Source organism: Pseudopodoces humilis, chromosome 5, assembly GCF_049639895.1.
Source record: "Pseudopodoces humilis isolate 2021_Gansu_Grassland_sample_001 chromosome 5, ASM4963989v1, whole genome shotgun sequence".
Classification (NCBI taxonomy): Eukaryota; Metazoa; Chordata; class Aves; order Passeriformes; family Paridae; genus Pseudopodoces; species Pseudopodoces humilis.
Genome location: NC_142204.1, coordinates 50,733,514 through 50,746,074, shown reverse-complemented (window position 1 = coordinate 50,746,074; position 12,561 = coordinate 50,733,514). Strand labels below are relative to the sequence as shown.

Sequence of the window (12,561 nt, the reverse complement as noted above, 5' to 3'; positions counted from 1 at the left end):
ATGTATTAATGGGAAATTTGTTACTAATCTGCAAGTAACTCTCAGTTTTAAACTGTAATTCTTAGTTTTGAAATATGTGTATATTGTACACACATGTAACAATACAGACATCAGTAACAATGAAATAGTGTAGGTTTAGCCTGGATATCGGGGGAAAGTCATTACTGTGAAGGCGGTGAAACACTGGAACAGCTGCCCAGAGGAGCTGTGGATGTCCCATCCCTGGAGGCGTCCAAGGCCGGGCTGGGTGGGGCTCTGAGCAACCTGGTGGAAGGTGTTGGCTGCAGAGGGGCAGAACACCTTTCAGAGGGTGTTGGAACTAGATAAGCTGCAGGGTCAAGAGGGGCTAGAACTAGATGAGCTGCAAGGTCCCAAGCCATGCTGTGATTCTACAGAATTCCTGCCCTCATCACCAGCTGCACACACACTAATGGATTTCAGAGGAAGGATGACTTGTTTCAGGTCAGTTGTGTAATCTGTAAGTTCTATGCACATTAAGGGGCAAGTCAACGGCCATTTTTCCTAAATAAAAACTACAGATTTTGACCATTTCTGGACGGCCATTTTTCCTAAATAAAAACTACAGATTTTGACCATTTCTGGAATAGTATCTCTCCAATATGGATACTTTTTCTAAATTTGATGTTTAGCAGAGGAAGAGGGTGCTGGACTGCTAATGACCGGATTCAGGTTTGATGTTGCAGAGTTTAATTTCCAGCGCAGACGCCGGAACCTTGTGAGATGCCTGTGAAACACTGCAAAACGTGTTTCGTGTGGCAATTGCCACCCGTAATGTGGGCCGACGCGTCACAAGAGAGGGGGTTTCTTGTCATTCAAATCCAGTCAGCCCATTGATTAACATCTCCCCTGGAGGAAAAAAGGCCACCAGCTCCGAAGCCGCGCCGCAGCGAGGGTACCGGGCACGAGCTTGTGTGCCAGGGCCTCAGCCCTGCCGGGGCCACAGCCCTGCCCGAGACAGGGGGCACAGTCCTGCCTGGAGCACAGTCCTGCCTGGAGCACAGTCCTGCCTGTGGCACAGTCCTGCCTGTGGCACAGTCCTGCCTGTGGCACAGTCCTGCCTGGAGCACAGTCCTGCCTGTGGCACAGTCCTGCCTGTGGCACAGTCCTGCCGGGGACACAGTCCTGCCGGGGGCATGGCCCTGCCCGGGACCCGGGGGCACAGTCCTGCCAGGAGCACGATCCTGCCGGGGGCACAGTCCTGCCGGGGGCAGAGTCCTGCCTGGAGCACAGTCCTGCCGGGAGCACAGTCCTGCCTGGAGCACAGTCCTGCCTGGAGCACAGTCCTGCCTGGAGCACAGTCCTGCCTGTGGCACAGTCCTGCCTGGGACACAGTCCTGCCGGGGGCAGAGTCCTGCCGGGGGCAGAGTCCTGCCCGGAGCACAGTCCTGCCGGGAGCACAGTCCTGCCGGGAGCACAGTCCTGCCTGGAGCACAGTCCTGCCGGGGGTTGCCCGCTCCGGGATCGCGCTGGCGGCGGCGCTAGGACCGGGCGGGCGGCGGCGCATGCGCGGGGTGCGGGTGCCGCGGCTGGCGGAGCGCCGCGGGCGGGGCGGAGGGGCCGGGGCAGCCGCGGGGCCGGGCCGGCGCTTTCCCGGGACCGGACCTTTCCCCGCGCCCGCCGCAGGGCATGGGCGCCGCGGCTCCGCGCTGCGCTGCCGCGCCCCGGCCCCATGAGTCCTCGCCGGAGCGAGTGAGTGCGGGAGGTGTCCGGGGGGTAAGTGGCCGCTGTCCCACGGCCGCCCTCCCTCCCCAGCGCAGCGCGTCCATCCTGAGCTGAGAGGAGCTGGCGTTCTCGGGCCGTGCCTCCGCTGGCCTCAGCTCAGCTCTGCTGTGTAGCTGGGGTAGCCTGCGGCTTCTCCCAGCCCGCGGGTTTATTATTTTTTCATGAGAACAGCTCGCTCCTCGCTGTCTCCGGGCGGGCCGGGAGGGGAAGGGAGGCTGCCGGGGGTCTCGGCGGGGCGCGGTCGGTCCGGGCTCGGCGGGGCTCCGCCGCCTCCACCTGCGCGCTCGTCCCTCTGCAAGGCGGACTCGCCCACCCTTCTCCCCCTCTTTCCCTGCAGGGCGCCGGCGGCCCGGCCTCGGGAGGGAGGATGTGGTGAGAGGATGGGGCTGTGTCCCGCGGGGGCTCGCCATGGCCAGGGAGGACTCGGTGAAGTGCCTGCGCTGCCTGCTCTATGCCCTCAACCTTCTCTTCTGGGTGAGTGCAGCGACGCGGGGCGGGCAGGTGCCGTCCCCAGGCTCAGGACAGGCACGGCCGCGGGCTGTCGGCGCTGGGCCCGGGGCGGGAGGTGCCGCCCTGGTGCCCTTGGCCCCATGCCAGGCAGCTCCTGCAAGGGAGTACATTTTACTGGGGAAAAAATGCCTTTGGAAGCTAGTGGGAAGTAAAATTGAATTAGGGTTACTCGTGGGAATTGGTGTACCTGTAATATGCAGAGGGGAATATTCACGGGTGGCTTCTTGACTGGATGAGTTTCAGAGCATCCTGTGACCCAAGATGAACTCTGAGCTCTCGCAGGTACTTGAATAGTCTGCCCAGAGTCTTTCTTGTGCATTCAGTGGACAGATCCTAAGTGGCGGGCAAGGCCCCTTCTTTTGTTTTGAGGACTTCAGTCAAAGCTGTGTTTATAGCACCAGGGTTTCTCACTCTCCGCACAAGTGGGTGTGTCTTGTTCCTTAAACTTTTGGAGCTCTGAAGAAGCAGCAGGATGGATATTTTTGGAGTTCTCACTCATTTGCAACAAATGAAATCTCTTTCACCTGGATAGATGAGATTTGTGCATGGGTAAGACAAGAAAAGGGATGACACTAGAGACCTGTTCATAAGGGCTGGCTCCTGAGGTGCTGTAGACTTGAATGATGTAGGGATAATACATGGGCTGGGACCAAAGCTACTTTATGTCTGATTTCTTTCCACCTGCATCCAGCTCTGGGATCCCCAGCACAGGAAGGACATTGACCTATGGGCATGGGTACTGAGGAAGGTCACCAAGATGGTTAGAGGGGTCCAGCACCTTTTCTGTGAGGAAAGGCAGAGAGAATTGAGATTTTTCAGCCTGGAAAAGAGAAGGCTTTGTGGTGACCTATTTGTGGCTTTCCAGTACCTGAAGGGAGCCTACAAGGAAGATGGAGAAGGACTATTTTCTAGAGCATGTAGTGACAGGACAAGGAGGAATGACTCCAAACTGAAAGAGAGTAGGTTTACATTACATATTTTAAAGGAAATTTTTATAATTGTAATTAAATCTTTATAAAGAAATTCTTACTGTGGTGCCCGTGAGTCACTGGAACAGGTTGCCCAGAGAAATTTTGCCTGTCACATTCCTGGAAGTGTTCAAGCTTTGAGTAACCTGTTCTAGTGGAAGGTGTCCCTGGCCATGGCAGGGGCTTTGGAATTGAGATGAAGTCCCATGATTACTGAAAACTAAGTGGAAATCAGAATATGAAGGAGAGAGAAAACTGTTAAACAGCATTTGGAACAGAATGGTAGTTTTTGTGCAAAATGAATTGCTTTGTTCAAGTTGGGGGCATGAAGTCTTTGAAGTCCTGAGTAAAACTGCAACTTTTATTTATGTCTGACTGTCAAGCTCATAGAAGAGAACATCTGAAGTAAGCTTCAAAGTGTGTGCAGCTATACCAGTGTGTGTGATGGGACTTCAGCATTTGTCATTGCCAGCTTGGTGAGGATAGACCAGTGCATATGAAGCTCCTTAAGATAACACAGGTGGCTATACAAGTATTCTGATCATGAATACTGCTGAAAAACTGAGGGTGCAGATGGTGGCTGCAAAACACCACTGTCAGCAATTATTTGGTTGTTTTCAGTGCCTACAGAAGCAGAGAAGTGAGGGAACTTTATCAGTCACTCTGCTGCTATCCTTGTAGCTTCTCCTTGGTATTGCTTGTAAATGTACAGCTGTGTGCTCTGTTTGAAAAGAAGCTTTTTTTTACTGAGCTCAGCTGATGAGCTGTAGTGTACCTGTGTGTGCATGAGAGGGAGGCAGGCAGGAAGTGCTGTTCATAATGCTTTCTGCCACTTTTGACCTAAAGTCTGCTTAGCTGTTAATAATCTATAAGCAATCAGCAGAAAGCCCAAGGCTGTGTTGTAGTGGTTCATCCTGTTTTATAATGGACCAGTAAATGTACTGCCTTTACTGCTCCAGAAGAACACTGGTTTTGTGGAAGTGAGTAGATTGGTACTTCAGGACCTGCAACTTGCAGAAAGCCTTTCTTCTTGCAAGATGGAAATAAATTCATTGTCAGTGATCTAACTGTTGTTGGTTAAGTGACTGACTGGTTAAGTGGCTGGTCATAGACGTGATGATACCCTTCTGGAAGCTTTTTCCATGGTCAGTTGAAGCATGCATCTGACTGTAAGATATCTGTTTCATAGCAGTGGAAGTTGCAGTTTCAGGACATTCCCAGTCTTGTAATTTTTTTTGGCAGTGTTTTTTTTTGACTGTGTCCTGGACAAGGAATATCCTTCAGACTAAATCCTGCAGTTAACACTTGATTTCATTCTTTTGCAATCCTCATATATACATATATATATATATATATATATATATCTAAATGGGCATCACTTCTTAGTGTAATTTGTAAGACTGGGGTATCCAGCTTGATTCTATGTTCTGTAACACTGCTATTTCCAGTATATTAAATTCTGGGCAGCCTAATAAAAGAGAAGACCTCCAAAAATGCATGATTTGGTCTTTTGTGGTCAAGACTTAGTGCTTAGCTAAGCAGCCTATCTTAGTGGTTCATGAGGGAAGATGAATTCCTACTGCTTCCTATTTTTCTGTTCTTAGGGAGAATACTGTTTTTTGTTATATCTAGATAGCATGCGTGCCGGCACTTGGAGAAATTAATTTTAATAGCTTTACAGATATATTTTATGCAGTTTATGAGGCTGCAGGATTTTTCCTTCTGGTGGGGCTGTACTGGATTGGCAAACTCCTGACACTGTCCCAGCTCTGTAGCAGTCCTAGCTGTAACATGAGTATCCTCATTCATTTTCAAGCCTGTACAGCTTGTCCTCACAGAATCCATCTTTGCCACACTTTGTAGTGCTACCATTGTTCTGTATTTAGCTGTGGTCGTTTTCCTAGTCAAACCACCTTTCCAAGCATTTATACTAGGCAGACCTTCAGTCACAGAGCATGGTCAGCCTGTAATAATGGCACAGATATATCACAGGAGATACTGGAGTGCAAGTGTTCCCTGTGGGTTGTGCTAGAACAGGAACTAGCAAATGGTGCTGAATACAGGGAAAATTCAGCCTCCTGGCTGCTTGCAGTAGTAGGGGATTAAGCAAGGCAGTGATTTTGAGATGTACAGGTTTGTTTTACTTTCCTTTGCAGTTTAGCCCTGTATGTTCTTTTATAAAAGTTATTAATAGTTGAAATAGATTAACTGGATAGTGATAGTAGATGCAACTAAAAGCAGTACAATTTTATCAATGTTCTAATTTTTTTTGAAGAAAAGCAAAGCATTTGGCAGGAAGAGTGCATGAAAAAGTCTGTATAGACTTTCTGTCTTGAGAAAACTGCCAACTTTTTTTTTTTTTTCCCCTCTGGTAAGCATGTGAGGCAGGAGCAGCTGCTGTTATGTGGCTTGTAATTGAGGATGACTGTACTGTAGTGCTGGGACAAATCAAGGTTGTAAGTTGCAGTTGACTGTGTCACAGGTGGTAAGGATCTCTTAACTGATGATTAGAAGTGTCAGTGGATGTTTGAGCCGAGACAGGGATGTTGCCACTTTTATTTTACCTTGTGAGCTTTTTTTGCCTAGGGATATGCTGTTTCTGTTGAACAGTGTTTAAGATTTCCTTCAGCAGTACCATCTAATTTCAGTTATGTGATTGCAGCCAATAAGTACTTCTGGCAGGCAGTGGAATTTGTTTGCATCTATCTCGAGCTTGTGTTTGTGAACAAAGTTTAAAAAAAAAAGTCACATAAGATGAAAGTGGAGCAAGTTTCCAGTTAGTTTTCCACTTGAGTACTTTGCACACTTAAGTCTTCTAGTTTTGCCTTTGTGTATTAATTAGAACTCAGAGCAAGTGAATATGAATGTTGTGCTAGGAAGTAATTAAGGGTGGTTGGAAGCAGTGATATTATATTTCCCGTGTTCTCTAACTTCAAATACATGTGTTGAATCTTGTAATTTTTTTGCTTTTTTTGAGTCTGTTGTTACATGAGAAAGAAATCAGTCTATCCTGCTTTCTGTGAAAACAGATTCTGGACAGAGGCTGTTTGTCCTGTGTTTTGACTTCCACTCTTGTTGGTGGGATTTGTAGATACTTGGAATGAAAAGTTTGGGTGAATATTTTAAGTTTAAGTGGAAAATACTATCCATTGAAATGAACACTGCCTGACCAGGTACCTGTAGCACTGTAAACTGTGTTTTAGGCTAGTATACTCTGATTTTGGGGACTGCAGTTTAGACATGCACAATTAAAACCTTATTTTCTTAGCACTCTTTGAATAAAGAAAATAACAGTAGCTTCTGTGGGAATATGCTGTCTTTTTAAAGGAATGCTTTCAACAGAGGAAGCTATAGGAGGAGTTTGAAAGGATCAGAAGTATTTTGAATTCTGGTATTTGAGAAATCTCTTACTTTTTGGTGTCTTCAGGCTGTAATATTTATACAACATCATTGCATCATCAGACTATGTCCTAACAAAGTAGAGTTCAGCCATAACTAAACTTTGTGTCTACCTCTATATAACTTTTTATTCTAAGTATCTTTGTAGGTGATATGGCTCACCCTGAGTGGCATATCAGCTGTGAATTGCTGGATGAGTTTCTGGAAAACTGTCCTGGAAAAGAGTGGCTTAATGTACTAATGGAAAGGGAAGAAACAAACCCAGACCCCCACCCAAATGTTAGGAATTGTATTAATATGCTTTTTAATTGGCATTGAGAAAGAAGTGAACCACAGACACTTTTTTGGTAATACTCACAGTTAACTCTGTGGCAGTCATTGCATCAGCCGGGAGGATGAATCACAAACCTGTGCTGACAAGATTTGAGTTCAGGGGGAAGGAAAAATTTCAAACTATGTGCTTATACTGGTAAACCACAATCTGGAGCAAACTGGAAGGGTCCATCTGGCATGTAGGTACTTGTATATTTTTTCTTTCTTTCAATTTGCTTCTCCTTTTGTAAAAGGTAGCTATCCAATTATTCATGAATCTCCAGTATCCTGTGCCCAGTATGCTTCTGTACCCTGAAGATTCTCTATCATCTTGAGTCTGTGGTATGCTCTAGACAAGGCTCATAGAAACGATAACAATTTTTAAAATATCTTGTAGCTATTTCACAAGTTATAGGGGACAATTTAATTTTGTGCATTTTTGTAGTGATTTGAATAAAAATTAATCATCTTTGTGTGCTCATAGGAATTCATGTGTAAAACAGGAAAGTTAGGTATAAACCCACTAACAGGTAATTTGTAGTCCTGTGGAGCATAGGAAACGCATGCTCTTTTAAAGTATATATATATGCTCAGTTTAAAAATAATTTGCGTGCATCTCTAAGATTGACTACTGTCCATGAGTAAAAGCAAACTCTTAGAGAAACAAAATTAAGAGCATATTGTTTATATGTGAAGGCATATCATCTTGATGGTAATGTGTGCATTGTGATATGGATTGGGATACTTGAGCTGTGAGCATTGCTTTGGATTACCTGTGATGAGCAGCACATACCTGTTCCTCCCCAAAGCAAAAGATGTCTTGACACTGAGATGGTTACTTTTGAGGGAAAAGTGGCACAAGTCGTGTCCTAACAAGAAGTGCAGTGCCTGAGAAGTTGTAGAGAGGGTGGTTGAAGAAATACACATGCTTCTTTATCACTCTTTGCTTTTAATGTACCTTTGTGCTCCACAGCCCAGAAGTTGATGTGGGTCTGACACACTGTAGAATTGTACCTCAGCCTTGTTTGCATGTTTGAGCTCTTGTTCTTTCTGCTGTGCTTCCTCTGGGTGCCTTGAACAGCCACCTGCTGAAAATCTGGCTCATGTTCCCTGGGAGGGTGACCTCTTAGCAGCCTGTCAGTGCTCCAGCAGTTGCCTTACTGCAAAGTGTGCGAGATCCAGCCCATGCCAAATGTGCAGCAGGTTGCTAACTCACTGATGCAGCTGTGCAAGCAAAGCCAGATTCAAAGTGCAAATATGAACGTGCTTCAGCTGTTTACTGATGTGGGAGGGGACCAAGGCATAACCTTGTAGGAAGCTTAGTTAAAATGAAATATTGGAATATCTGTACAATAAAAGGTGTTTTTTTAGGAAATGGAGGATTTCTCTTTTTTGTAGGCAATTCTTCTTTCTCCAAACATTTAAATGATTTTGCCAGGTAATACAGAAAAAGAAGGCCTCTTGCTCCTTGTCCTCCACCCTTATGACCCTCTGTCCCAAAAAATGTAGCTGTTTATCCATGGACCTGACTAATCTGTGTTTGTTCAGTGATCTAAATGTTGAACCTAATAGTGAAAATCCTGTAAAAGCATTGCAGCATGTTCATGACCTTGTAATAATGTATCCCCCCTGTCCCTTGGTAAAGGTAATTCATAGCTCAGATTACCTGAATCAATTTTAACAGGAAGATTTTCACAAGGTTTGTTTTGGGATTTGTTTGTTTGTGGTTTTTTTTGGTGTTTCTTTGTTTTTGTTCTTAACTAAATTTATGGGACATATTCTGATGAATGTTGTCATATCTTGGAAGTAATTTCCTTGTAGCCAGAAACCTTTTAATGCAAAGAAGGTTGCTCTCTACTGCTGCTAGTCAATGTTTCATTATGGGTATCAGGGCCTGGCCTGGAGTTGTTTACCCCGTCTGTTAGAATAAAAATGATCATGTGTGATTTTTTTGTATGGAAGATACTTTCAATCTTTCCTCCAATTTAATTGTTAAAAAAAAGCACTTTCTCAAATTAGAGCAGAAGTTAAATGAATGTGTTAGACTGTTTGAATGAAAAAAAATTATGGGAGGGTGAACAGAGGTGTTGATATAGCAACATCAACTGGACTTGCTTTCTTAAAGACAGAAATACATGTTCATTTATTAATTGGAAATGCAGATTTATTTTCCAGTTTAGTTATGGCCTCAGAGACACTGGGACTAGAACTTTCAAAATAATGGCTTAAAATACATAATGAATTGAAAATAATTTTATATTTTCATTTTGACGTCTAATTTACGTAAGAGAGTTCCAAACACAATTTAAACTATGCTTGGAAATGATTGCTCCTAATAACTGAAGTCTGTTGTTGGATATTGTAATTCAGTTGTCTGAGAAAACCTCAGTAGCTTAAAAAACTTTGCATTAGAAATTAATTTGAAAATTTAATATATTATTGTGTGCATATTGTTCATATATAAAAATAGAATTTATTTCCTATGTTCAATCAGTGTGGAAATATATTTAAAACAGAGTATTACAGCAGGCATCACTGTGAACTCCTCAGTGTTGTGTTGATGGCTGTACAACATACTGTGACAGCTCAGAATTAAACCCATAGTGACTTGTGCAGCCAGCTGCAACAAATAAACATGTTTTACTGTATACTATCATATTATATTTACAGCACAGCAGACTGGCTGTCATCAGATAAGCTTGAATGAAAACTTTTTAGTGAAATGATGTTACTGCTAATGTGAGAATTATCTTAGCAATTTTATTTGTCATAAATTTGTGTTCTTTCATCTGATTGCTTGATACAGATTTTAACTGTATGTTACATATAAATCGGTTGCAAAGCAACGGCTGAAGTGGGGACTGCCAGTTTTTTGGGACCACCGTTTTACCATCCTTCAAATGAATCAACAATAGCTTTAATCAGGACCTTCCTCCTGCCTGTGACTTCTTGAAAATCACTTGGCAGTGAGTTGCAGGGATGTTTGTGCCTGCTGATACTTGCTGGTGGGTTTGGATGCACACCAAGGTTTTTGGGGAGGCTGTTACTGTTTCTGCCTGGACTCAGTTGTACTGCTGGTGTCGATGAATTCTGTGCTGCTGGCTGAAGATCTGCATGTGCCGTAGGTGGTGTGAAGTGGTGGGTTTCTGGAGCTTTCTTGATGTCACCTGGCACTTGAGGATGTTTTTAGTCCTTATACAGGGCAGCACATCTGCACATTGAGTCAGCAGGAGGCTGTGGAGGCCAGATATGTGTGTTGTGTTCTTGTGATTCCCTTGTGGCTATGAAGCAGGTGAGCAAGTGGATTGATGGATGGGAGCTTGATAATCTTTTGTCACTAAAATAAACATCAGTCATTACACAGAACAGTCTGGTGTTGCAAAGGCATCTTTCATCCCTCAGGGTGTTGCTGCCCTGAGGCTCACTTCTGCTGATCAGAGGGGTTGCAACATTTTCCCCATCATTCCTTCTATTAGTAAAGAGCTACCAAGCACTTGCTGGCTTATGTGCTGTGAAATATCTTTTAAGTAATCAACTTATTGCTGAATTGTTGTTTTGGGTTATCAGTTTGCTCTTTCACAAGGCCCCTTTTTTCAAGAGGAGCCTCAAGTATTTGTATTTGCTTTCTGACCCATGCCTTTCTGCCGCCCCAGCTGCACACTGTTACTGACTTTCATGCCTGTGAATGAAATGTGTCACAGCACTCTGGCTTTCAGGTGATTCGGAGTAATAATTCGCTTTGGACTTGAAAATATGTGCCCAAAGGTGCCTCACTAGGAATTTGATTTGCAGGAGAGTGTCGCACAGGTAATCTGTGTGTAGCATCTGTGTAGCAGTGAGGTAAGGCAATGTGCTTGCACTTTTTCCAGTCATGCTGACCTAGCTCTTGTGCATTTTAAGAGTAGCAGAAGTCAGTAACATCTGAAGCGGTTAATGGTGGTGAGATCATGCCAGGCACAGGGTGAGTGAGTGGTTGAGTGGTAGCCTGGCTTTCACAGGCTTTATAGGTGGAATGTTCTTGCATATAATTTGCATCAGCAAGAAACGGTAGTAATTGTTAGTTATTCATCCTAAATAGCCAAGGGGAATCTAAATGGCTAAAATCTTTCTGAATGATGCAAGAGGCCTTTCATAGAGAGTTTGTTCTTATGAACCGAAACAGTGTTCATGCAGTTACATTACTGGTGAAGGTTGTGTTTCCTAGGTTAAAGGAAGCAGTCCTTTTTTCCCAGTTGCTGTTCATATATGAGGAGGGAGTCATGTTCTCTGATGTGGTAATTAAGCATTTCTGTAGAAGTCACTGGCCATGTGTTGGCCTCAGCTTGGTGATGTATCTGCCTAGATTTTCCATGGATTTTTTTGTGGGCAGAAATACATATCTAGGTAGAGAAAACTCAGTCTAGGCAGACAGAACAAAAATGAAAGTTCTTGTCCTTCATGATTTGCCTTTGCATGCAAGTCCTTTTCTTCTAGCAAACTGATTCTTTTGGTGATGGGACTCTGCTCAGTACTTTTGGTCCTTTCTGTCTTCTCTGCCTTTTACCTGGTGGTTCTGTGATCTGCCTGTTGTCTGTGAGTAACCTACATGCTTCAGTATATTGCCAAATCTTACCTCTGCTGAAAGAGCAATTTTGCCTTCCTCAAAATCCACCACCTCTCACTGCTGTGTACAATGTGCCGCCGCATGCTGACGGCTGAAAGAAAATTTGTGCAGCCTGAGAGTGCCTAATGGACAGCAAGGAGTAGGCATTCTACCAGTCTAGTATGTGAGGAAGAATATTATTTAGAAAGCAATCATTTTTCTGGTACTGTTTTTGTAGCAGGGCCATCTGGCTCTTACTAAAAGTTACTGAGCAGTGTTTTGATGGACTTCTCACTTCTGAACACCACTGTTGTAAAATGAATTAACCAAATTGGGTTATATCTTAAATATATCTCAAATATTTTATTGTAAACATGACAAACATTTTATCATATTTTACTATAAACATCATAAACATGAGCTAATGCTTTTCTGTGCGTATCAACAGGCCTGTCAGGAAGATGTGGAGGGTTAAAAATGTTTTGTATTGCCTTTTGACAACAAGAAAGTAGGGTGTCTGCTTGTTGTCTGCTTTACCTCTCTAGTGTTTTTGACTGCTTGTGTGGTATGTTTGCCTGACACTTTTTTAGGACATAGGTGGGGGGAGTTTATTTAGGAGGAGATTCCAGTCATCTTGGTTTCCTTGTTCCTGCAACTTCCTGAAAATAAGACAATAGAAAATATTCTTTACTATTACTGTTTCATCAGCCAAAACAGATCCCACAGAGTGTAAAGAACATGAGTGAATATAATGGACATGTAGCATGCACTAGCTTCCAGGAATGTGCATGCAGCATGTCAAGCGCCCAGCTCCTGTTGGCAGCACTCAGAGCCAGGGCAGTGCCTGTACTTTGTGCATGAGATCTGAAAAGCAGGAAGAAGCTCTGGGATAGATGCTGGGACTTCTGTGAAATTTTAAAGTAGTCTGCTGTGGGCATGCTGTAGGCTAAGGAGCCAGTAAGGATACAGAGTGACTTTTCGTGTTAGGTTTGATCCACTTAAGTTGTTCCTCAAAACAACTTCAGGGGAATGTGAGGGCATGTGAGA

General features: G+C 44.2%; 1 protein-coding gene across 5 annotated transcripts in view; it reads left to right on the top strand.

Moving 5' to 3' along the window:
* The first annotated feature begins 1,605 nt into the window (after positions 1 to 1,605).
* The window catches only part of TSPAN12 (tetraspanin 12), a 40,686-nt gene continuing 29,730 nt past the window's right edge, over positions 1,606 to 12,561 (top strand). For 4 of the 5 annotated variants that reach the window (XM_088055647.1, XM_088055646.1, XM_014248849.2 and 1 more), the window contains exons 1-2: positions 1,606 to 1,734; positions 2,081 to 2,217. In XM_088055647.1, coding sequence (XP_087911773.1) covers positions 2,152 to 2,217 — 66 coding nt within the window. In that variant the 5' untranslated portion in view covers positions 1,606 to 1,734; positions 2,081 to 2,151. The remainder of the gene's footprint in view (positions 1,735 to 2,080; positions 2,218 to 12,561) is intronic. The other variant, XM_014248847.2, reaches the window with a different exon arrangement.